The sequence below is a fragment of the Hylobates moloch genome, unplaced genomic scaffold, assembly GCF_009828535.3.
Source record: "Hylobates moloch isolate HMO894 unplaced genomic scaffold, HMol_V3 SCAFFOLD_3, whole genome shotgun sequence".
In the NCBI taxonomy this organism is placed as follows: domain Eukaryota; kingdom Metazoa; phylum Chordata; class Mammalia; order Primates; family Hylobatidae; genus Hylobates; species Hylobates moloch.
The window spans coordinates 141,523,959-141,550,108 of record NW_026652278.1 but is presented as its reverse complement, the minus strand read 5'-3'; the positions used below and the strand labels follow the sequence as shown (position 1 = coordinate 141,550,108).

Here is a 26,150-nt window from a genome sequence, read left to right as displayed (position 1 = left end):
CCCAAATGTCCAACAACAATAGGCTGGATTAAGAAAATGTGGCACATATACACCATGGAATACTATGCAGCCACAAAAAAGGATGAGTTCGTGTCCTTTGTAGGGACATGGATGAAACTGGAAAACATCATTCTCAGTAAATATCGCAAGGACAAAAAACCAAACACCGCATGTTCTCACTCATAGGTGGGAATTGAACAATGAGAACTCATGGACACAGGAAGGGGAACATCACACTCCGGGGACTGTTGTGGGGTGGGGGGAGGGGGGAGGGACAGCATTAGGAGATACATCTAATGCTAAATGACGAGTTAATGGGTGCAGGAAATCAACATGGCACATGGATACATATGTAACAAACCTGCACATTGTGCACATGTACCCTAAAACCCTGAAGTATAATAAAAAAAAAAAAAAAAAAAAAAGAAAAAAATTGGAAGATGTACCTTGATTTCAAAACTTATTGTACAGCCACAGTTATCAAGATACTGAGAGAATTCACCCTTCCTCATTTTCATTGTACTCAGTCCTCAATTGTGGTAATTGTACAAAGATAGGCATATAAATTAAAGGAAGAGAATTGACAATACAGAAATAAATCCTTGCATTTGTGGTCAGTTGTTTTGCAGCAAAGGTGCCAACACAATTCAGTGAGGAAAAGATAGGCTTTAAACAATTGGTGGACAAAATTGGATGTTTACATACAAGAAAATTTTGATGCTTACCACATACCAGTCAAAAAAATTAACTCAAAATATATTATAGGCATATATGTGAGAACTAAAACTATAAAATGTCGGAAAGAAAACATAGGAGAAAAACTTTCTGATGTTGGGAAAGGCAAACAGTTCTCAGATGTGACACTAAAAGCATAATCCACAAAAGAAAAATTTGAGAAATTGGACTCAACCAAAATGTGAAACTTTTGTGTTTCAAAATTGACCATTAAGTAAATGAAGAAATAAGCCACAGACTGATAAAACATTTGTATGTCATGTGTCTGATAAAGCACTTTTTATTAGTCTGCATTCTCCAGAGAAACAAAACCAATAGGATATGTATGGATATGTAAGAGGAGATTTATTATGGGAATTGGCTCATATGACCATGGAGACTGAGAAATCCCATGATACACCATCTACATCTGGAGACCCCGGAAAGCCAGTGGTATAATTCAATCCTAATTTGAAGGCCAGGGGAGCCCATGACTGAGCCCAAGGCTCGAAGGTCTAAGGAGAGAGGGATGGGGTAAGAAGTGAAGGACAGAGAATCAAGAGAGGAGGAGAATATAGATTCCCAGCTTGAGCAGGAGAGGGAATTCACCCTTTCTCCTTCTCCTTGTATTCAGTTCTCAATCAACTAGATGATGCTCACCACACTGGAGAGAGCAGTCTGCATTACTAAGCCCACTGGTTCAAGTACTAATCTCTTTGGAAATGCCATCACAGATATACCCAGAAATCATATTTTACCAGCTCTCTAAGGTCACTTAATCCAGTCAAGCTGACACGTAAAATTAACTGTCGCAGACTTGTATTCAGAATGTATATAGAATTCTAACAACTCAGTGATAAAATGCAAATAGTTCAATAAATGAGTAAAAGATTTGATTAGTCATTTCACCAGAGAAGATATACAAATGACCAATAAGCACATGAAAAGATGCTCAACAACATACATTAAAACTACTATTTTACACTAACTAGAATGGTCATAATCAAAATACACACGAGAGCAAGTATCGGCAAGGATGTGGAGATGAATTTATACATTATTGATCGGAACATATAGTGGTATAGCCACCTTGGAAAACAATTTGGTGGTTTCTCAAAAAATTAAAAATAAACTCAACATACAACCTAGCAATTCCACTCTTAGGAATCTACCCAAAAGAAATCAAAACATATTTTCATATAAAGATATATACATGAATGTTTATGGTAGCATTATTTATAATAGCAAAAACTGTTAAATGTCCATCAACTAGATAAAATGTGCTGTATTCTATATACAGTGGGATACTAGTCAGCAATAAGAAGGAATGAACTATGGATACATGCTACCATATTGATAAACCTCAAAGACATTATGTTTAGTGAAAGAAACCTGACACAAAAGACTACATACTAATGTATGATTCCATTGATCTGAAATGTCTAGAAAAGGTGGGTTTACTAGAGACACAGAGTAGATTGCTAGTTGCCTGTAGGTGGGGATAGGAATGAAGATTATCTGTAAATAGGTACAAGGCAAATTTTTGTGGTGATGAAAATGTTCTACACTTGATTTTAGCCAAAAGGCCGGCAAGAGATGAAGAAAATGTTCTAAAGTGAATTGTGATAATTGCACAACTTTTGAAATATTTTTTAAAAATTACTGAATTGTACAAATTGAATAAATTTTATGGCATGAAAATTATACTTCAGTGAACCTGTTACAAAATAATTACCTTGTTTTTTGTGGTAGGAAGAACTGTGACAGCATATTTCTCTGAGATTCTAGGCTTTGAATGTAATAACTAATTCTGCCATCTGTTTCTACTACCCTTTGTATTGATCAGTTCTGTTTACTGATGTTTACATTTCATTAGGAGGCCACAGGAAAATTTGTCTTCTATTAAGCTATATTAAAAAAATTTCTCTTTACCCCATGAACAGATGCCTAAATAGTTTAGAATCTCCCTTCTCTTTGATACAGTGTATGCAAATATATTTAAATTTATAATGTAAAAATGTGTTCATTTAAGATAACTTTTACAATTAACAAAGACGTGAATAGAATTTTATATGCACTTCCCAGCTACTATAATTTCTTCTTTTTTATATCAGTAAAGCAGTGAATTATTAATTATACTGTTATTAATCAACTTTTATTGAACCTGTACATTATAATGGCACTGTAATGACAGCTTACCTGAATGAATAGAACATGTATAATAGGTCTGTGGCTAGTCTAAATCATTTGTTTAACCATGAATTGTAGATTGAAACCTCTCTAGTGTTCATTAGTCTAACATGAATAGAACTTTTCAGAATTATAGATATTATTATGAATGAATAAGCACAGATAATTCATGATTTATTATTGTGATATAATTAATCATATCACATTGAATTCTTTTTCTTGCAGACGTATTTCATTAGCTAGTCCACGTCAGCTTTTTAAGGCTTCTAATATGACCCAGCGATGGCAACACAGAGAGATTTCTAATTTTGAGTACTTGATGTTTCTTAACACAATAGCAGGTAACCTAATTCCATGTTTTGATTTATTTTAGACAATAAATTATTAATTTCAATTGTTAGATTATTTTAAGTAGTGGTATAACTAGCTTGTTTTATTGCCATTATTGCTACTAGAATACTACAAAGGATATACAAAGAGAATAAGGTATGTTGCTTACTCTCATAGAAGTCATTTTAAGTACAAATATGAATGTTTACATGATTCTAGAACAAGGGGATATAGATTCAGTAAAAAATTCAAAGTACTGTGGTGATTAAAAGGACAGGGAGAGAGGGAAATTATATTCACCCAGTTGGTGGGAGTAAGGAGAAAATAAGGTTTCAATGGTTGTATAAGGATGGATACTATCTGACTAGCAGAGGAGGTGGTTGGAATGTTAGATGTCATTCCATGTAAGACTGAAAGCATAAGCAGACATACAAAGACGGGAAAATATAAAGTATACCTAGAGAGCAATGAATGGTATAGTCTGTATATCTATTTATATACTGTATATTTTTGTGTGCATGAAGTATATATTCATAAAGATATAATGGGAAAAAATAAGAATGTTAGTGTGAAGAACGATTTTCTTGTCAGTTTGAAGAGTTAGCAGTCAGTTCACTGGGCAACTTTTGAAAGTTTTTGAGCACCTAAATGATATTAGAGCTGCATCCAAAATTAACTTGGAGGCTGTGTATGTAAGATAAATTTGGGTGGATAGAGACTAGGCAGAAAGTAAAGTTAGGAAGTAATTTTGTGTGTGTGTGTGTGTGTGTGTGTGTGTGTGTAGTAATGAGGGCTTCCATTAGATATCAGCGGGAATTTAAAAAGAAGGAACAAATTCTATAAGAATTCACAAGGCACCAACCATTTGATACCCAGCTGACTGAATGTAGGTGGTAAATGAGAAGAAAGTATCTGAAAAGACTTCCAGGCTTCTGGCCTGCGTTAGTGGGGAAATGGTGGTGCGATTAATGGAAAAAGAAGTCAGAAAATTTGATCTAGGGAAAGATGATGATTTTACTGTGCCAGCAGACTTTCAAGTTAAGGTATCAGAAAGAGTTTTTGGAAGTATAGGGCAAGGAGGATATTCAGAACTTAGAACTAGGACATTGGATTTCATCTGCATAGAGAGGAAATTACCGAGAGATGTGAGATCAGCAAGGAAGATAATACAGAAAGCAGTGAGATAAGACAGGGAAATTCTCTTGCATATGAGAAGAAAGAAGGAAAGTTAGTAAAGGACAAAAAGGAATGAGTGATCCTAGAATGTGCAAATATAGTAGGAGAACTGAGGTAAGTCAGATGTCTTGAGAGGCAAGGTGAAAGGGAGGAAGGCATTTTCACCTGTGTTAAATGTTACAGAGTGGAGAGGGAGACTTCAGAATGAATAGTTTGAAATGAAATAGTAACTGTAGATGTAATTACAGATCTTTTTTATTTTTTTGAGACAGAGTTTCTCTCCTCTTCCCCCAGGCTGGAGTGCAGTGGCACGATCTCGGCTCACTGCAACCTCCGCCTCCCAGGTTCAAGCGATTCTCCTGCCTCAGCCTCCCAAGTAGCTGGGATTTTAGGCTCCTGCCACCACACCCGGCTAATTTTTGTATTTTTAGTAGAGACGGGGTTTCACCATGTTGGCCAGGCTGGTCTTGAACTCCTGACCTCAGGTTTCTGCCCGCCTCCACCTCCCAAAGTGCTGGGATTACAGGCATGAGCCACCACGCCTGGCCAATTATGGTTATTTTAAATGTGTTATTAAAGAGAGGATGGGTTGGGGCAGAGAGGAGAAATGATGAAAGAGGAGGAGAGAAGAAAAGTAACAATTCAAGTTATGAGGGAGACAAGTTTGAGAGCTCAGGTGAAGCAATTACTCTTAGCAAAGAAAAGACCCTGTTAGAGAAATGGGAAAGAGTGAGGGGATGTTGCAAAGAATTGGAAGTTGAGGAGCTCACATTCAAAGTTCTAAATTTTATTAGAAGTTTATCTCACAGTCAGCTGAGGAAAAGGGATGAAGAAAATGTCAATGGTTATGTTGAATTTAGTAGAAATTATAGAACTAGTGACTAAAAGAATTTTTAAGTAGTGAGAGGAAACTTATATAACAAGTTTAATGGACATATTTTGCATGTAGTAAATCAATTAACCCATGTTGAATGCACAGTTATGATTATGGAGCAACATTTATGAAATGATGTGTTCTCAAATAGCTTTTATTGTGCCTGCAGTGTCTTTTAAGTATATTCCCTGTATATGTTTTATAAATATAGACTCAATCATTTGCTTTAGATTTTTTAAATGTGCATTAGAGGATGGAGTTAAGTCTCACTTAAGATTTCTTTTACGTTATTATTTGTGCCGCATATAGATTCTCATGATATCATGATGCATTTCCCAAATGGCCAGCAGTTGCTATTCAATAACTGTGTATTGAGTTTAACTTAATTAAGTCTAATCACTGAGCAGGTACATACTCTTCATTTTTTAGGTACAATGAAAAATTATTTCTGATTATTTAAGTAGATGGGACAAGATGATTTTACTGTTTACCAACATTTAAATCAGAAGGAGAAGGAAGTGGGGGAGCATAAAATTTTTTTTCTGCTGCTATGTTTGGTTTTTTTTTTTATGGAGAAATTAAAATTATTGATAGAAATATATAGTGACATTAATGACCTATGAATTAAAAATGTCATTGTTATGTTTTATAAGACTGTTCCAGGTCAGCCAATAATGAACTCTGTTACCCTAATAGGCCTCAAGCCTAAGATGAATAGAGTAAAATAAAAAGTTAAAAACATCAGACCATAAAAAAGGCTTCGATACCAAGAGTATGTGCAGAGAACTACTTTAATATTCAGCTACATATTGATATGACATCAGTATATATTTGAGAAAGAAAGAGGAATGGAAATGATAGAATATATAATAAGAAAGGAATTCAGACAATATTAATATACTTGTCTCTCTTATATGTTCACCATAAAAGTCTGTTCATGTTAAATCTTACTAAAAATATGTATAGTCTAGTAAATAGGAACTGGGATTCAAACACCAGCATTTTGATTCCAGAAACAATGATCTCATCCACTATGCTACCTCCCTAAAACGGTAATATCCAAAAAACTGCTGTACATATGTAGAAGGACTACCTCCTCTTTTGCTGTAATTTGTATTTTTAATAAATCTAAATATGTTATTGAAAATGTCATTAGAAAGAGGTATAGAAGAGCATGTGGCCGCATTTGGGCATGTGAGGAAGCAACATTGATAATACTGCTCATTATTTTCAGAGGATTATAGGATTTGAAAACTACCACGGAAATTTCAGAATTATTTAGTGCAATGCCCTCATTTTATAGATGACCGGTGAATGTCCACCAGGGTTAAGTCATTTAGACTTGATTGCTTAGTTGGTTGATTATTAATGGCAGAGAAAGGATTCTTGTTTTGAAAAACTGTGAGAATTACAAATAGCTTTTTAGAGTCTTAAAAAAAGAGTATTTTATTTGGGGCAGGCTTTCAAGTGATAAAAAAATTGTCGAATGTAGTTTAAAAGAACACAAACTTAGGACCAGAAAATCTGGATTTGAATATGGTTTGACCATTACTAGTTGTGTGATTTGGGACAAGTTACCTAACCTTTTGTGACTCTATTTTTTCATCTGTGAAATGGAGATGATACAGTTTCATAGGATTGTTGTGAGGATTAAATGAGATAAAGTATGGATACTGAGAACAATGTCTGGCAATCAAAAATTGTTAATCTTATTTTTAGTAAATTATATTACTGAATCTGTTTATTTCACTTTTAAAATTATAAATTACGAGTAACTTTTTTCCCTATCAGGACGGAGTTATAATGACTTAAATCAGTATCCAGTGTTTCCTTGGGTCATCACTAATTATGAATCAGAAGAACTGGATCTTACCTTGCCCACCAACTTCAGAGATTTGTCCAAGGTAATTTCTCAGTAATCATCTGAAATATAATTGTCTTGCATATAAAAATAAATTGGATTGTCTTTAGTTATTTTACTTAACTTAAAAATTTTTTTCAAATATAGTCGTACCTTTAATATAATTATCTCAAACATATTTTCAAATGGAAAAATTTAATGTGCATGACAAACACTATTTCTCTTTTGTGATGTTAGCACTGATATTCAGTGCATGGATTCTTTAATTTAGTAAGCATTGCAAAATTGTGGTATTTAAAATATCACTTTTATTTCACTTATTTATAGGACTCATTCTATAAAGAGACACTTCCTCTCTTCTACTACTGGGGTATCCAGTGGTACATTGCAGAGAAAAGACAGTATAGAAGTTTAATTCTTTCTCTTTTCTGTTAATTTACGTAACAGTTTTCAAAATATTGAGTTGATTCCTAGCATTCTCCAATGGTACCCAACTGACTATTAAAAAAGTATCTTTATGAACTCATAGATTTAAATGTATCTGATGTTCCAATCCATTGCAGTTATTTACTGATGTTCAGTTGTTCTTTCTTTGACCAGGGGGAGCTTCTTGAAGTTATTTCTGGGACATTTTGACACTGTTCGTAGTCTTTGATAACTTTCATGCTCTCTGGTATGACAAGGCATTCTAGTCTTAACCCTTACATTTTCTGGCCCAGATACAGAATCATCTATTTCTTTGAGGAGCCCGGGTGGGACCTCTTCTAGTGGGAATTAAGATCTGGAAATCACAGTTTTGTCTATTCTGCTTATTGCTACTGAATTTGTCATTATTTCTATCCCTTTTTTAGAGGATGCTAGGAAAAAATTTAGGATGAAATACATTATGAGTTCAAACTGATTCCTCCAATTTATATTCAGAATTGTATTTCCTTTAATGTCTGAGTACAAAGTCTCTACCCTCATTTTTTAGGTGAGTAGAATGTCCAGTCTTTTTCCTAAAGCTTCTTTCCTTAGTAATTTCTAGGAACAGCTAACAAATGTTTATGTCTTCTACATCTTTGACCTGGAGACTCTTTGTTGCTTCTTCACTGTCTGTACCCTGACCCAGTGTTGGTTCTTTATTCCTGTACGTCACTCTTACATTCTCAAAACACCAGATTTCTTGCTGTTAGTACTAACTTTTTTCAAGGGTATACATAGTCCTTTCCCTTAACTCTTCTAAACCCATCTTAGGCCACAGGTAAGTGTTTATATAAAGCTCCACTGAATACCCAATCATAGCAGAAATGCAAGGCTCTCAGTGATTCACAGTCTCAGTCAGAGGATCATTGCCCAGTGTCTGCAGATCCCAGCATGAGAAGTACAAGTTCACTCAACATATCCAGTGTCCTTTATTTAGAGCTCAGGGACTCTGAGTGTGTTCTCTTATTTACTCATTCCAGGAAGATGTTCAGGAGTAATTCCTACTCTCTATCCACAGGATAGGATCTTCACACAGTTCAGACAATCACAATAGTTACCGGTGATGTCAAAACGAAGGTTAACATTTTCCTCATGACAAACAATAGTGTTTAGGATCTAGCCATTGTCTGTTTTATTACCACATCTTCTGTCTCTGTCCCCATCTTTGCTGTATCATCTGATCCTGTAATGCCTCATGTTCACCTCTTGTGCTTTTGCTGTTGCTCTTCTCTTTATCTAGAAATTTGAACTCCCAGGGTACTTTCCATATACTTGTTATCATACATTTCATAATTTATTATAATTTTAACATTTTCTTCTCTGTATTCTCTATTAATCAAAATCATTGAATACAAAGATTTTGTTTTGTTAATTTCTGTATCTCTTGTGCCTGGTATAGTGCTTAGAGCTAAGAAATTGTACCAGTTTCTATATCTACTTACTGAACTCTAAAAGGGAGTTTTAATTTTCAGAGGAAAGCCTTATTCGTGGATCACATGTCTAATAAGGGATTAATATCAAGAATATGTAGAGACTCTTAAAACTCAACAACATTCAAAAATGGGTAAAGAACCCAATAGACATTTCTCCAAAGAGGATATACAAGTGGCCAATGAGATGGAAATGAACATGACTAATTATTAGAGAAATGTAAATCAAAATCACAATAAGATACCACTTCACAACCATTAGGAAGATTGTTAATGAAAACAAACCCAGAAAATCACAAGTGTTGGCACGGATGTGGAAAATTGGAACCCTTGTGCATGCTGGTGGGAATGTATGATAGTGCAGCTTATATGTCAAACAGTATGGTAGTTTCTCAAAAAATTAAAAAGAATTGAAAGTAGGGATAAGAACAGATAATTTTACACCCATGTTCATATTTGTAGCAGCGTGACACACAACAGCTAAGAGATAGAAACAACCCAAATGTCCATCAACAGATAAATGGGTAAACAAAATATGGTATATACATACAATGTAATATTATTCAGCCTTAAAAAGGAAGGAAGCTCTGACATATGCTACAACGTGAATAACCCTTGAGGATGTTATGCTAGGTGAAATAAGCCAGTCACAAAAGGGCAAATACTGTATGATTCCATTCATATGAGGTACTTAGAGTTGTGAAATTTATAGAGACAAAAAGTAGAATACTGGTTGCCAGGGCCTGGGGTGAGGTAGAGAATGAGGAGTTAGTGTTTAATATAATAGGTATAGAGTTTCAGGATTGCAAGTTGAAAAAAGTTCTCAAGATGGATAGTGGTGATGATTTTTCAACAATGTGAATGTATTTAATACTACTGAACTGTACGTTTATGTTATATATATTTTGCCACCATTAATAAAAGAGAAACCAGCAAGAAACAAAAAAGTTAGCAAACTAGAAACAATTTGAAAAAGTGCCTGTGTGTTTCTGTTCTTGCTTCTCTGTGATCACTTTGAGAATATACCCTAAACATTCCGAAGTTAACCTGCTGGTGGGATGTGACTGACACATGGAGGACACTTGAGCTGTGACAGCTTAGGCCATCCTTAACAAGCTAGTCCTCAGCTGACCTGCCAGCTGACCACAAACATATGAAGGAGTCCAACTAAGAGCAACAAAGCCTGGTCCAGCTCAGCAGAATTTCTCGATTGACCCATTGACCATGAGGAATGATAAATGGTTGGTTTAAAAAAAATTGAAAAGAAAAGGAAGGCCTTACACATTGGTATCATAGTTGTTCTAAGACCCCATAGTATTATGGAATCTATAGAGCTCTGTAGTCTAATAAATGAGGAATGTATTAGTTTGACTTGTGTAATGAGCCATGCAGTAGGTCAATAATAAAAACTGGGCAGCTCTTTAATCCTCAGGCTATTATACCCTAATCTCTCTCCATGGTTTGAATTTTGTGTTTCCAAAAGTAAGAATATCATTTTTGGGGGTTGAATTTGTTAGAATATAAAATTTGCTTCACAAAATGAATGACATATATATGAATATGTGTTCTAGAGTCCTAGAAGTATCGCCTTGCCTTCTGTTTCAGGGCTGAATCCATCAGTTTGGACTTCTATTTCAGCACATAGCTTATTCAGATGTTTTTTGTGCTTTAGATGGGTTTTTAGAAATCTCTTTAAGATGTGATGAGTACTAAGATGGATCGTGGGCTGGACTCATGATTCAATCTTGATGAAACAGCACCTAATGGTGACAAGTGGGAGGTTATTTGTTTTTTTTGTTTTTTTTTTTTTTAGAATATGTTTTTCTCTTCCTCCATCTTTGTACCTTTGCAAAAGTTCTCATAACGCTTTTACCTCGTCCTAACACCACCCTTTTTTACCAACTGCCTCCATTCTCTACCCCTCATCTTTGTTATCTATTCTACTAAAAATGTTAAATGACCAGAAAGAAGTCTCCAGAACAATTTTATTATGTAGGCTGTATGATTTTTATTATGAATATTCATTGAAATTATATCAGAAAAATGCTATTGTAGATTAGTGGCCAGCTAAACAGAATCCTTTATTAAAATCAAATTTTATTTGTGTATTACAGCTGTACCTAAGGAACTTGTGAAATACTTTTGTTGGGTGGGTAAAATATTATTTTAACTAATGCCTTTTCTTCAGGATATGAGAAATAAGGTTACCTTATGCCCCACTAGATGATCAATAGTAATTTTGCTTTTTCATTTTGCTACATTAAAAGTAAAAAAGGGGTTGCTGCAAAACAAAACAAAACTGTTGCTTTCATTAACCTCTATCCAAATATGTCCACATCCACTAAACAAAGACATAAGAAATGTCATTTGTGTAATTTTGTGACTTCAATTGTAATGGCATTCATTTTTATATTTTTTAGAAATTTTGTGAAATATTTGCCCTTTTGGCTGAGGAAGGAATAGTTATAAAAAGTGCTTTCAACAAGAACTGAAGGGCACACAGTTGAATAGTGAACAGTAGTGTAATTAGTAGGTCTGGGGAGAAGAGAGGAGCTCTAACATTCTACTGCCTTACAACTAATGTTTCTTTTCCTATAAACCAATGGTAGGTTCATGACAATGGAATTCTACTAGTACTAATTGCTTTCATTAAATATTGATGAAATAAGTGAGTTTGGAATCAACTGCATTTAGTGAAATAATCAGGCCCATCAGATATTTGAAAGTTGTACTTTGCACATATAAAATAGTGGTGATTGTTTACTTAGTAAAAGTATCTCATTCCTTTTAGTATTAAGGTTTGCTAAAATGTTTACAGTATGATTCTATTTTCAAATATTTGTTTATACACACATTTTCAAGAATACATCTCATATATAAATGAGCTCTGTCTGTACAAATAATGATTATAATAGAATTGTATTAAAATTTGTCCCATAGTATACATTTTGTAAACATTACTGTTTGTTTAAATAAACTTGTGAAATCTTAGAAAACATTGTATGCATAGCTTAATGTAGGATACAAACAGATCTTATCTCCGTTCTTAAGTGGATAATATAGCCTGACTGGCTTTAAAATGTATTGAATTATTTATGCATATTTTTATCTATTTAATTTCCCCAAAGCTGTTTTTCAGAGGACTTTTAGTAGCTTTGATAGAAAGCTACAATTTTATGTGGTAATCTCTTCCATGTTGCACTGGGAATTTTCTTTCTGAAGCTGAATTAATGTAACCAGCATCCTTTCTTCTGTATTATTTTTCTGATCTTCTTTTAAGAAAAAAAATGTCTGAATGGAGCAATGCAAAAAATGTCTTTTTAAATGTATAAGCTTTTATTCCATGTGCAATATCTCTTTATAATCATTCCAAATTAGTATTGTAAGTACATTGAGAAGATCAAATCTATTTTATTCTGAAAGACTGGTGAAAATTAAATCTTTTCTTGTATTGCAAAAGTCCTCATTTAGCATAAAATGGTTTAATTTATTCTTTCAAAGCTGAAAAAAATAGGAATCAATTTTGAGGTTGATTTCTTTTCCTTCTACTTTCCCAGTTATTTCATCAGTAGTCTGAAATTCTGACTGATGAGAAGACAGCTCTAACCATGCATAGAATTTGGAGTGACATTAATCCATATTTTATAAACATACATTGATTTTATATTTTGACAACCTCCTTGGAAGAGATAAGATTCAACATTTTCTTTTTGACATTTCTTTATAAGAAATTATAATCGGCGCAGGAATATATTTACAAAATGTCATACCATAAAAATCAATTATGATGGCTGAGTTTTTCAGTACCAGGGCTTCCTTTGTAGATTAGGATGATTTCCTTTGTAACTGTGATTTATTATTTTTTCTTTACTTTGGAAAGTGATTGTGTAAAACAAATTTTCTGAGAGAGGGAAACCAAGACAATCTGAGGCAATCATTTTTCTTCTAGTTGACCAGTGTAGTTATTTTAGAATATATAATATGTATTTGTACAGTAATCTGGGTACCTTTTAAAAAAACCAGTATGTTCTTGGATTGAAATGCAATTGGTAACTATTCCATTTGCCAATGAAAACCCAATTATCTTGGCTATGAAATTCACAAGACAGGAGCATCCACTTTATTATTGTTGTTAGCTAATATTTATTGAGCATTTACTATATGCCAGGCTTTTGTCTAAGTGTTTTGTGTGTGGTAATTCCTTTAACCTTCACAAAATCCCTTTAAGTAGGTAACAACATTATTGTTTTTTACAGAGGCAGAAACTAATGCACCATGAGGTCAAGTTGCACATAGGTAGAATCAGAATTTGAACACTAAGTTTTCAACTTGTAGCTCACAATTGCTTTTTTAAAAAATGAATGGGATACCGTAGCATAACATAAAAAAGAAAACATCACTGTGCATATTGTATAAATCTTCTGCTCAATTTGTTTGAGTGTATGTACATGTGTGTTTTTTAAAGTAACATATTTCTTAATGTGAGCTTTGGCCCAGAAAGTTTGAGAAACTCTGTAATATGCTAATACTGCCCTCCACTTTTGGCACCAGTTGCTGGGTCTATTTTAATGTTATTTATCAAGTTGTCTTTCACTTCTCATGTTGAAGTACCTAGTACATGCAAGCAACATGCTATTGCTTGAAAAAGGAAAGCTTTTTTTCTTTTCAAATTGCCCTACTCTTGTCGTCTTTATTCCAGGTTATGCTCCAGGCTTTTTTGATTAAACCCATTTTACAAAAAAAGCTGAATATTTGGTTAAAACTAGAGGATCCCTAGTGTTACTGCTTATTCATTTGTTCATTCATTTATTGGTTGTTAATTGAGTACTGTAATATGCCATGGACTGCTAGTTTCTGAAGATATGAAAGAATAAAATGAAGTCATTACTATCCTAGTAAAAGAATAAGCTGAAGATTTGGGAGAAACAGGAATGGCCAAGATAAAGCAAATACTTACTTTTTAATAATTACAACTCACATTTTTAAAATGAAGGAAAATAGGGAGCTTCAGGAACAAGGTAAAGAAAAATCCGTTTTTCATCTTTAGATTGTAACCACAAAATGAGCTGTTATTTTGGTCCATAGTGCAGAAACAGGAAAATAAAGAGTAGAAGAAAATGAACCTGCACCATGATCTCCTGACTCCTATCTTGCAACATAGGAATCAGAGGAAAATTGACTAAAACTGAATTTTAAATTTTTATCTAAGCTCTAAGAAATCATGTTTGTTTTGTTTCGTTTTGTTTTTAAACCTATGTTACAATGCTAGACTATTCACACTCTGTTAACTTAGCAGTTTACATTGCCCTAGTTTGGATCCAAATAGTGCTAAAGAGTAGATTCTGACAAAACCGAAGAGAACTGAGTGACAGAACCATAGTGAATTTATTCATTGCTGAGTTGCTCCTGTTCGTGCTTAGTATATGTTTCTGTTTCTCGCTCTCTCTTTCAGGAAAAGCAAGTGATTTTTTTTCTCTCCTTCATTTATCTCCTACCATTTGGATGTATATTTTTATATGTGAGATATTTCTCTTTAACACACACATTTAATATACAGCATGCATCTTGACCTGGAATTGACTACCGACATTTAACTGTTGTTGATCAGACAGCACTTCTTTATCTCTTTAAGTTTTAAGTGCTGTTTCTGATGAATGCCAGTCCTTTTAGTCTGCTCTGTAACAGATACACCGGGAATCAATATACCATCTAGATGTCACAGAGGGAAGAGAACACTCTTGGGGGTAGGGAGAATATTGTTTAAACTTGTTAGGTGTTATGGCTTTTACTTCGTTTTTCTATTTATTGGGCTTCAGTGAAGCCAAAGGAATTCAAGCTTACAAAAAGAAACACATCTTATGATACTACAACAGTAAATAATAGATCTTAAATTGTTGAAATAAAATATAAATGCAGAGAAAGAAACTAAAAATTACCCCATACTTGATTATGTTTTGGATATGTTTTATTGGCTGACATAATATGTTAAAATATTTTAATCTTGGCATCAAACGTGGATGCTGTTGTATGCCACATTGATTTTAGAGATTATGATATAAATGACATTGTCTGGCCTTGGAAAGTTTGCAGTCTAATAAGCATAAAAATGATATGGGGAGAGTTCCCAATGTATTTGTAGGATTGTGAGGGAAGCCCTAATAGGTGCTTTCCACTATGACAAGCATTTTACATATGCTGTTTTGTTTAATTCCCTCAATAACCCTGTAAGGAATGTGTTAGTATCTTTATTTTACAGATAAGGAAACTAAGATTTAGTGAGGTTAAAGAATTCTGGGAGGTCACACATTTTCCAAGTAGTAAGCTCAGGATTTGATCTCAAATCTGTCTGTCAGTCAACTGGTAGACTTTAGGTATAATCTGAAAGAACATTTTAAATTCAATACTTGCTGTATATCTGCTTCATTCCAAAATCCAACTACTCTTCCCTCTGTATTGTCAAAAAGCAAGAGATAGACTTTTTTGGAGAAATTGTACCAGACACATTTCTGATATGAGAACACCAAGCACACCAGAAGGAAGGTTTAAGGTAAAGGATGGAAAACAGGAGGATTATAACTGAAAGCTTTAAGTACTAAGTCGTGAAAGCCCCTAGACCCCTTCTGCTGTCATGCTATTAGAACTGTGGCAGCTAAGCTTATACCATCCCCACCCCATAAGACAGAAGATTGTATTACTCTTTGGACATATTCACTGGCTCAAAAGAAAACACCTAAAAAAATAAAACATTTAGGGATTCTACTTCGAGCCCACTTGATTTCCCTTCAGTGAAGTCTACCAGTTCACATCACTACTTATGGTCTATATGCTTCAATCAGCTCTTCAGTGTCTCATTCTTAAAAATGGAGGTGCAGCCAAGTATTAGCAAACATTTAAAGACAACCTCTAATGTGAAAGATGACAAAGACCAAAGCAAATAGAAAATCAAAACAAAGCCAGAAGAAAGGGGCAATTTATGAAGCAGAAGTGTTTTAAAAAAAAAAAAAAACACAAAAAACCAGAATAAATATTTTCAGATAAAAGGAAACTATTGCATTAATAGAACAAGAAAATTATGCTGTGGAAAGTGAATAATCATAAAACAAGAAAGAGCAGTATAAAAATTAATAGAAGAGTTGTAAGTGCAGATATCTTCTGAAAGGAATATCAACATGATGTGGAGAAAACAGCCTGGAAAGATAAAATTAGACCAGAGCAGGGAATCTTTGGATTTAGATAGAGTTGTATATTCCTGTTACCATTTATAAGTAGAGGGACCTTTAGCAGATTACTTAATTTTGAGGGTCCTAGGTAGCAAACTGTGTAGCTATTTAATTTATATAACCCTAAAGAAAATTTTTCATGGGTACACTGACCTTTTTAAATTGAATTATTACTTGTTCAATGTGGCATGTTAGTTTAAAATGTGTCTGTGCAACTCTTTATGTAGAATTTAATACTAAGTTCAGGAAAGTGGAAGCATATATATTTAAGGAATATGTATGTATTTGGATGTTATAAGGCATTTACAGGATTTGTTGAAGTTTTGTTTTTAAAACAGAATTAGTCTATTTATTTTGTGTGGCTGTGTTTCTAAACTTACGTCTTTTAAGCATTAGTACTCTGTATAGCAGATTTGGTTTTCTGTAGAAGTTATCTTCTAATAGAAGTTTTTGAATGACTCTAACAGACGTTAATTCTACACTTAATTCAAGCAGCCTCCAATGACATTGTTTTTTAACATTAGTCAGAAAATGATAAACTGAAGCAACTGAAATGGATTGTGGTTAATATTACTGTCAGGGTGATGAATAATCCTGACATATACCAGCAACACACTGCCAGTCAGTAATCCTTCTCAAAGTTAAGTATTTATTCTCTAATCATGCTAAGTTACTGTGATGTGGAGTGACTATTTATTATTATTTATAAATGAGTTGTTTTATTTGCATAGCATTATTAATTTTATCCCATAATGCTTTGTATTCGTTTGGTGCTGGGTGTACAAACTGAGGTAGGTTTAGAGTAGGGAATATCTACTGTGAATTTACATAGGAACTATTTTCAAAACACCTAGGAATTTTTTTTAAGTTTAATTAGTAGTAGTAACTATCCTCCTGATTTTAGGCTTGGCTATTTTTTTTAATTATAGAAAGTAAATTTAGTAGAAGGTCATTTAAAAAACATGTATGCATTAGTAGCTTTTAAAATATACTTGCATGTATCAACTTCTGATTCTTATCTTGCTATGATTTTAAAAGTTACTTTGTGTGTGAATATGTACTATGCTTTTTTACAGTGGATAATGTAATAAATATCTTTTATTCTTATGTTCAAAGTCCTGTCCAATTCTTTATTCTCCAAGTTCTATTCAATGTGTTTGTTCAAATAATTGTTAAGTATTTGCTGGGCATCTTCTGTCTACACTATTCTGAGGACTCTTCCAGAAACAAAAGTGAATTAAATTGTTTGTACTTTTAAAGACCTTTATAATTGCATGCATTATATTTAAAACATTTGTACAAGACTAATCAGAAAACATTTTTCAGTAGCTTAATTTTTAGATTGTCTTACTTTCAGAAAAGGAATTTTTTAAAAAGTGTGAATCCAAAATTTATCATTTGAAGCAAGTTTTTGGAAGTGGAAAGGAGTAAATTCTGCAAGCAAAATCATATTATTGTGGGCTCAATATAAAAATTAGAATAGACAAATAGTTTTTTTAATTTAGAGGAAAAGAAAATCAGTAGTTTTACTGGGATACACATCCCGTTGAACTGCATTAACTTATTTACTTTAGAAAGAAAAGATTTTACAAATCCACGTACCTACAGTGAACTCATTTTTGACAAAGGTGCCAAGAACGTACACTGGGGAAAAGACAGTCTCTTCAGTAAATAGTGCTGGGAAAACTGGATATTCACACACAGAAGAATGAAACTAGAACCCTATCTCTAACCATATACAAAAATCAAATCAAAATGAATTAAAGACTTGAATCTAAGAACTCAAACTGTGAAACAAGAAAACATTGGGGAAACTCTCCAAGACATTGGTCTGCACAAAAATTTCTTGAGTAGTACCCCATAAGCACAGGCAACCAAAGCAAAAATGGGCAAATGGGATCACATCAAGTTGAAAAGGCTTCTGCACAGCAAAGGAAACAATCAAAAAGTGAAGAGACAAGCCACAGAATGGGAGAAAATATTTGCAAACCACTCATATGATAAGGGATTAATAACCAGAATATGTAAGGAGCTCAAACAGGTCTATAGGAAAAACATCTCATAATCCAATATTTTAAATGGGCACAAGATTTGAATAGACATTTCTCAAAAGAAGGCATATGAATGGCATGCAGGCATATGAAAAGGCACTCAACATCATTGGTCATCAGAGAAATGCAAATCAAAGCTGCGACGAGCTATCATCTTACTCCAATTAAAATGGCTTATGTCCAAAAGACAAGCAATACGAAATGCTGGTGAGCATATGAAGAAAAGAGAACTCTTGTACAGTGTTGATAGGAACATAAATTAGTGCAACCACTGTGGAGAACAATTTTGAAGCTTCTCAAAAAACTCAAAATAAGCTGCCATATGTTCCAACAATTCCACTTCTAGGTGTATACCCTAAAGAAAGGAAATCAGTGTATCAAAGAGGTATCTGCACTCCCAAGTTTGTAGGCAGCACCATTCACAATAACCAAGATTTGGAAGCAACCTAAGTATCCATCAACAGATGAATGAATAAAGAAAATATGGTGCTTATACACAGTGGAGTACTACTCAGCCATAAAAAAGAATGAGATACTGTCATTTGTAACAACATGGATAGAACTGGAGGTCATTATGCTAAGTGAAATAAACCAGGCACAGAAAGACAAACATCACATGTTCTCACTTACTTGTGAGGATCTAAAAATCAAAACCATTGAACTAATGGAGATAGAGAGTAGAAGGATGGTTTCCAGAGGCTGGGAAGGGTGGTGAGGGAATGGGGTATAGGTAGGGATGATTAATGAGTACAAAAAAATTTAACAAGATAGAATAAGACCTAATATTTGCAGGGTGACTATAGTCAACACTAATATAATTGTACATTTAAAAATAATTAAAAATATAATTTGATTGTTTGTAACACAAGGGATAAATGCTTGAAGGGGTAGACACCTGATTTTACATGGTATTATTATGCATTGCTTGCCTATATCAAAACATCTTGGGTACCCCATAAGTATATACACAAACTATGTACCTATAAAAATTAAAATTAAACATTAAAAAACACTGAACACCAAAAAAATTAATAATAAGAAATAAAAGTTTTTGGATGGAACTAGAGGCCATTATCCTAAGTGAAGTAACTCAGGAATGGAAAACCAAATACCACGTTATTACTTGTAAGCAGGAACTAAGCTATGGGTATGCAAAGGCATACAGAGTGGTATAATGGACATTGGAGACTTAGAAGGGAGGAGGCTGAGGGGGAAGGTGAGGGACGAAAAATCACCTATGGTACACTCTTTGGGTGACAAGTATACTAAAAGCCCAGACTTCACTACTATATAACTCATCCACGTAACCAAAAGCTACTTGTACCCCCTAAAGCTATTGAAATTTTAAAAAATTTAAAAAAGAAAAATAAAAGGTTTGATTAGGCCAATAAATTGTGAAAGTTATAGATCTAGTGTGACGTACCTCAGTAAATTATTTTAAAATCTGAGTGTTACCTGTCTGAAATACAGACAAGGTAATTAAAAGTCATTAGTAACATTAATAGCTGTTCAAATCGTCATACAATCCTATTGTTTAATTGTCTTTATAAACTTGAGATATTGCCTTCTTTAGGGCATCTTTTTAGAATTCTGCCCCAGGTTCTGACTTGTTCAGCAGTTTCACTGATATAACAAATTTACCATATAGCTTACCTTACACAAATTAAAATACAAATTTTTGAGGCCGGGTGTAGTGGCTCACGCCTGTAATCCCAGCACTTTGGGAGGCTGGGGCGGGCGGATCATGAGGTCAGGAGATAAGACCATCCTGGCCAACATGGTAAAACCCTGTCTCTACTAAAAATACAAAAATTAGTCAGATGTGGTGGTGCGTGCCTGTAATCCCAGCTACTCGGGAGGCTGAGGCAGTAGAATAGCTTGAACCAGGCAGTTGGAGGTTGCAGTGAGCGGAGATCGTGCTCTGCCCTCCAGCCTGGGTGACAGTGAGACTCCATCTCAAAAAAAGAAAAAAACTTTTAAATCATTTTGATTGAAACATTCACATGAAATATTCAAGTGAAATATGAAGGACTATTATGAATTCTTACATTTAGGGTTGAATTTTTCATACAGGAAAAGGAAGAAAAGAGGTTGAAGATTAGTCAGCATTAAATGTATAACACTTGCTGGTGTCTTATTGGTAGAAAGGAAGATGAAGATGTGCCAGTTGTTCCCAACCTGTGAGCTCTGGTCACTTGAGGGGACTGTGGGTTTGCTGCAAGAGATCTGTGAATAGAAAGTGTACGTGTATATATATTAGAGACTATCTTACAGGAAAAGTTGAAAGTTACTGATTTAGATTATGTAATTGACTATCTACTTATTTTGACCCAATGGTGTTAATGGGTTTTCTAAAAACAACCTGGATCAAACAGAATTATTACTGTTCTTCTGTATTGTGGCTGCTAATGCTACTTATTTTTTGTCTAGAATGTATTATAGGTTCTTGGTAAGGGTTAAGTTTCATTTTTTTGTGTGTAGAAGTCCAATTCTTCAAACACCATTTGTTGGAAAGACTTTTTCTCTGGAGGTCTCCTGGAATCTTTGTTGGAAATCAATTGGCCATATATGTGTAGGTCTATTTCTAGACTCTCCATTCTGCACAATTAATCAGTATATCCTTATATCAGTACCACAGTCTTGAGTACTGTGGTTTTATAGTAAATCATGTAATAAAGTCATGTGAATCCTCCGGCTTTATTCTTTTTAAAAATTGTTTGGCTGTTCTAGGCTTTTTGCTTCCTGTTAATTTCTAATTTTTAAAAAGCCTTCTAGATTTTTTATTAGGATTGTATCCAATCTGTAGATCATTTTGGGTAAAAATAATGTACTAACAATATTGAATGTTCCAATTCATTAGTATAGTGTCTTTTCCATTTATTTAATCCTTTTTTAGTTTCTCTCAAATGTTCCGTAGCTTTTAGCCTACAATTCTTACACATATCTTGTTAATTTGTCCTTTAAAAATTCATGTTTTAAATCCTGTTACAAAATGTTTAATTCCAGTTGTTTGTTGCTAGTATATAGAAATACAACTGAATTTTGTAAATTGACCTTGTATTCTGCATCCTTGCTAAACTCAGTTATTATTACTAACAGCCTTTTTGTAGACTTTTTGGGACTTTCTACATAAATGGCATTGTGAAATGAAGACTTACTGCACCATACAACGTTAACAAGTACTGAGAGTGCCTTGTCTTTCGTGTTAGGGGAAAAGCATTCAGTCTTTCGCCACTAAGTATAATATTAGCTATAGGCTTTTCTGTAGGTGCTTCTATTAGGTTAAGTTCCCTTCTTTTTTTTTTTTTTTTTTTGAGACGGAGTCTCGCTCTGTTGCCCAGGCTGGAGTGCAGTGGTGTGATCTTGGCTCACTGCAACCTCCGCCTCCCAGGTTCAAGCGATTCTCCTGTCTCAGCCTCCCGAGTAGCTGGGACTATAGGTGCACGCCACCACACGCAGCTAATTTTTGTATTTTTAGTAGAGATGGAGTTTCACCATGCTTGCCAGGGTGGTCTCCATCTCCCGACCTTGTGATCCACCTGCCTCGGCCTCCCAAAGAAGTTCTCTTCTATAAGAAGTTTGTTGAGAGTCTTCATCATAATTGGGTATTGAATTTTATCAAATGCTTTTTCTGAAGATAATTGCATTTTCTTTTTTCGTTGGTTAGTATAGTGAATTACACTGGCCGATTGTGTAGTGTTTCCTTTCTGTGATAAACCAGATTGTGATGTATTATCCTTTTAATAAATGGCTGGATCCCATTTGCAAATATTTTCTTAAGACCTTTTGCATATATGTTCCCAAAGGATATTGGCCTGTAATGTTGTTGAGTTGTGGCATCACGGTAATGCTTACATGACAAAATGAGTTTTGAAGTTGTTTTTTCCTCTTCTATTTCCTGGAAAAGATGACATACAATTATTATTTCACCCTTAAATGTTTGGTGGAACTCATGAGTGAAGCCATTTAGGCCAAGAGTTTTGTTTCTGGGAAGGTTTTTTTGTAAAACTTTGAATTCAGTTTCCTTAACAGATAAAGGGCTATTCAGGTTATCTTTTTGTTAATGAGTTTTGGTAGTTTGCATCTTTCACAAAATTTGTTTATTTCATCTAAGTTGTCCCTTCCTTCATTCTTGATACTGGCATTTACTTCTTTTTCTCCCTCTGGACAAGTCTGGGTAGAGATTTTATTTATTTTTCTATTACTTTTTCTGTTTTCAATTCCTATGATCTTTGCTTTTCATACTATATTTTTTCTATTTGATTTAGATTTAATTTATCTTCCTTTTTAGTAACTTAAGGTGCAAACTTTAAACTATTGATTTAAGAACTTTTTTCTTTTTAATATAAGCATTTAGCACTACAAATTTTTCTCAAAGCACTGATTTAGCTGGGTCCATCACGTTTTTATATATTGTTTTTATTTCCATCCCATTTAAATATTTTCTAATTTCTCTTGTAAATTTCTTTTTGACCCATGGATTATTTAGAAGTATGTTGTTTAGTTACCATGTATTTGGGGATTTGTCAGGTGTCTTTCTTGTGTTTATTTCTAGTTTAATTCCATTGTGTTTGAGGAACATATGCTGTATGATTTCAGTTCTTTTCAGTTAGTGAGAATTTGTTCGATGGCTCAGAATATAGTCTACCTTGATTAATGCTCCATGTGCATTTGAAAAGAGTGCATATTCTTCTGTTGTTAAGTATTGTTCTATAAATATCAACTAGGTAAAATTGGTTGAAGATGTCGTTGTTCATGTCTTCTGTATCCTTACTGATTTCTACTTGTTCCGTTGAATCCTGAAAGAAGTGTTGAGGTCTCCAACTATAAGTTAGATTTGTCTATATTTTCTTTCAGTTCTGTTAGTTTTTCTGTTCTGTTTTGTTTTGTTTTTGAGACAGAGTCTTGCCCTGTCACTCAGGCTGGAATGCAATGGTGCCATCTTGGCTCATTGCAACCTCTGCCTCCTGGGTTCAAGCAATTCTCATGCCTCAGCCTCCTGAGTAGCTAGGATTACAGGCATGTGCCACCATACCCAGCTAATTGTATTTTCAGTAGAGACAGAGTTTCGCCATGTTGGCCAGGCTGGTCTCAAACTCCTGGCCTCAAGTGATTTGTCTGCCTTGGCCTCCCAAAGTGCTAGGATTACAGGTGTAAGCCACCCCACCTCACCAAAGTTCTGTTTTTATTTTATGTGTTTTCAAGTTTATTTTTGGGTACATGATATGGGTTGAATTTTGTTTCCAAAAAGATATGTTAAAGTCCTAACCTCCTGGTACCTATGAATGCGACCTTATTCATAAATAGGATTTTTGAAGATGTAATCAAGTTAAGATAAGGTCATTAGGGTGGGCCCAAATCCAATATGACTGGTGTTCTTTTATGAAAACGTCATATAAAGACAGACATACAGGGAGAGAACACTATATGATGATGGAAGCAGATATTAGAGTTGTGTTGCTGCAAGCCAAGGAACAACTGAGCCTACTAGAACCTGGAAGAGGCAAGGAAAGATCCTCCTCTAGAGGCCTCGAAGAGAGCATGAACCTGCCAACAACTTGATTTCAGATTTCTAGCCTCCAGAACTGTGAGGCAATAAGTTTATATTGTTTTAAGCCACCTAGTTTGTGATATTTAGTTATAGGAGCCCTAGGAATCTAATACAGTGCATACACTCTTCAAATTGTTATTTTTTTGATAAAAGAATTCATTTTTCATTATGCAGTGTCCCTCTTTATACTTTGTAATATTTCATGTTCTGAAATCTACTTTTTCTGATGTTAGTATCCCAGGAGGGCATTATTTTGATTATTACTTGCAGCATTTTTTTCTATTATTTTAAGAAGCCTGTCTATGGCTTTATATTTAACATTTTTTTTTATGGACAACATATAATAGAGCCTTGCTTTCATGCCCAGTCTGACAATCTGTGCATTTTAATTGGGGTGTTGAGGTCATTTACATTTAATGTAATTTTTTATATGGTTGGCTTAAATCTACCTTCTTGCTGTTTTTTATTCTACACATCAGTTCTTTGTACTTTGTCTCCCTTTATGTGCTTCTTTTAGATTATTTTTATGATTCTGTTTTATCTGAGATAGGAGAACAGTATAGGCTGGGATATGAATAAGATTTTATGCCCAAAGAAGTATATGCTGCTTCTTATGTCAGGTAGTTAGTGTGGGGAGTTCAGTCAATCTAGTCAATAGATAAGCTTAGTTAGGTTTGTTATTGCTATTATTACCTTAAATACAGTACAAACTTCAAATTCCTCTGTAAGAATTTGGCCTGGGTGGTGGATGTTTTTTCTCACTGTTCTTGCTCTACTCTCTAGCTGACCCTCTATGCCTGTGCCACAGAGGCATTTTTCTATGTACTTTTCTGGTTGTTTTTTTTTTTTTCCAGAAGTAGATTGCTGTTGGTGGTAACTCAGTGCCAGGCTTGTTGTGGGGTGGATCGGGTAGCTCTTCAGTTCTCCTGATTCATCCTCATTCTTAAGTAGATCCCATTTAAATGGTCCTCAGGTACGGACTTCCTCAGTGTTCTTGCCTCTACCCCTCATGGCATCCACAGGAAAGAATTTCCTATCCTTCTCCCAGCAGTAGCAGACCTCTTCTTTGCATCAGTGCAGGACTCATCTTCCTGAAAGGGCTTTTGCTTTTACCCTACCCCAGAAGCAGTGGATCTTTGCCTGGGTCCTGGGGGTGGTACACAGGGTTTTCTATCCCCCCTTCTGCGGTAGATTAGTTTTGCTCCTACTCTTTCCCCATGTGCAAGTTGATATTTGCTTAGGCCCTGTAATGAGAGTTTGGTGTTCCTCTTCCATCAGCTTAAGGATTTTGATTCCTATAAGAGAAAGATTAAGGGAAGGAGATTCTGTCGTGTTGCCATTCCCAGTAACTGTAAATCATATCCTATGTGCCTGTGTCACCTAGAGAGCCACCCCCCAGTCTTCTACCTTGCCTCAGTCGTATTCTCTCTCATGAGCAACCTATAGAGGCCCATGGAAAAGAGCTTACAAGTGCATGCAAACTCCCTTGTGTTTCTACATTGATCTATTCACCCAACATTGGTATTTAGAAATTCTTTATAAATTTTAGCAGATTCTTCTTTCCTGCCTTTTTTTTTTTTTTTTTTTTTTTGAGACACTGTTTCACTCTTATCACTCAGACTGGAGTGCAAGGGCATGATCTTGGCTCACTGCAACCTCTGCCCTCTGGGTTCAAGCAATTCTCCTGCCTCAGCCTCCCAAGTAGCTGGTATTACAGGTGCCTGCCACCATGCCTGGCTAATTTTTGTATTTTTATTAGAGATGGGGTTTCACCATGTTGGCCAGGCTGGTCTCTAACTCCTGACCTCCAGTGATCCACCTGCCTCGGCCTCCCAAAGGCTGGAATTACAGGTGTGAGCCACGACACCTGGCCTTCTTCTTACCTACTTTTATGTTGACTACCTCTTCCTCCCATGCTTTGCTAAAATTATAGAAGTTTGTACCATCTCTCGTTGAAGAGGCCTGTAACTTTTTGGAATTTACTTCATTTGGTTGTCTTTTACCTCAGCTCTCTGATTAGTACAAAAAATGGTTATCATCTTATAGTCTTTTTTATTGTTGTTACAATGAGAGCAACATTCCCTGATACTTTCTACATTTTTATATGAAGGTAGAACTGCATTATTCTTTGTGGTACTGAAATTGCCACGACTTTGTCTAGTGAGGTCTCTTTAAGAAGGATCTTATGTCCCTTAGATACAATCCCATTAATATTTGACAAATCCTTTGCCTTCTGGCACAACAAGGTGTCCTAGGCTATTTTGTTCATTTCCTGCCCCAGAATTAGA

At 34.6% G+C, this 26,150-nt stretch overlaps 1 protein-coding gene across 4 annotated transcripts in view; it reads left to right on the top strand.

Annotated features, from left to right (window-relative positions):
- LRBA (LPS responsive beige-like anchor protein) overlaps nt 1-26,150 on the top strand; it is a 793,918-nt gene that overhangs the window by 573,260 nt on the left and 194,508 nt on the right. For all 4 annotated transcript variants that reach the window (XM_032148169.2, XM_032148179.2, XM_032148174.2 and 1 more), the window contains 2 exons: nt 3,130-3,245; nt 7,076-7,188. In XM_032148169.2, coding sequence (XP_032004060.1) covers nt 3,130-3,245; nt 7,076-7,188 — 229 coding nt within the window. The remainder of the gene's footprint in view (nt 1-3,129; nt 3,246-7,075; nt 7,189-26,150) is intronic.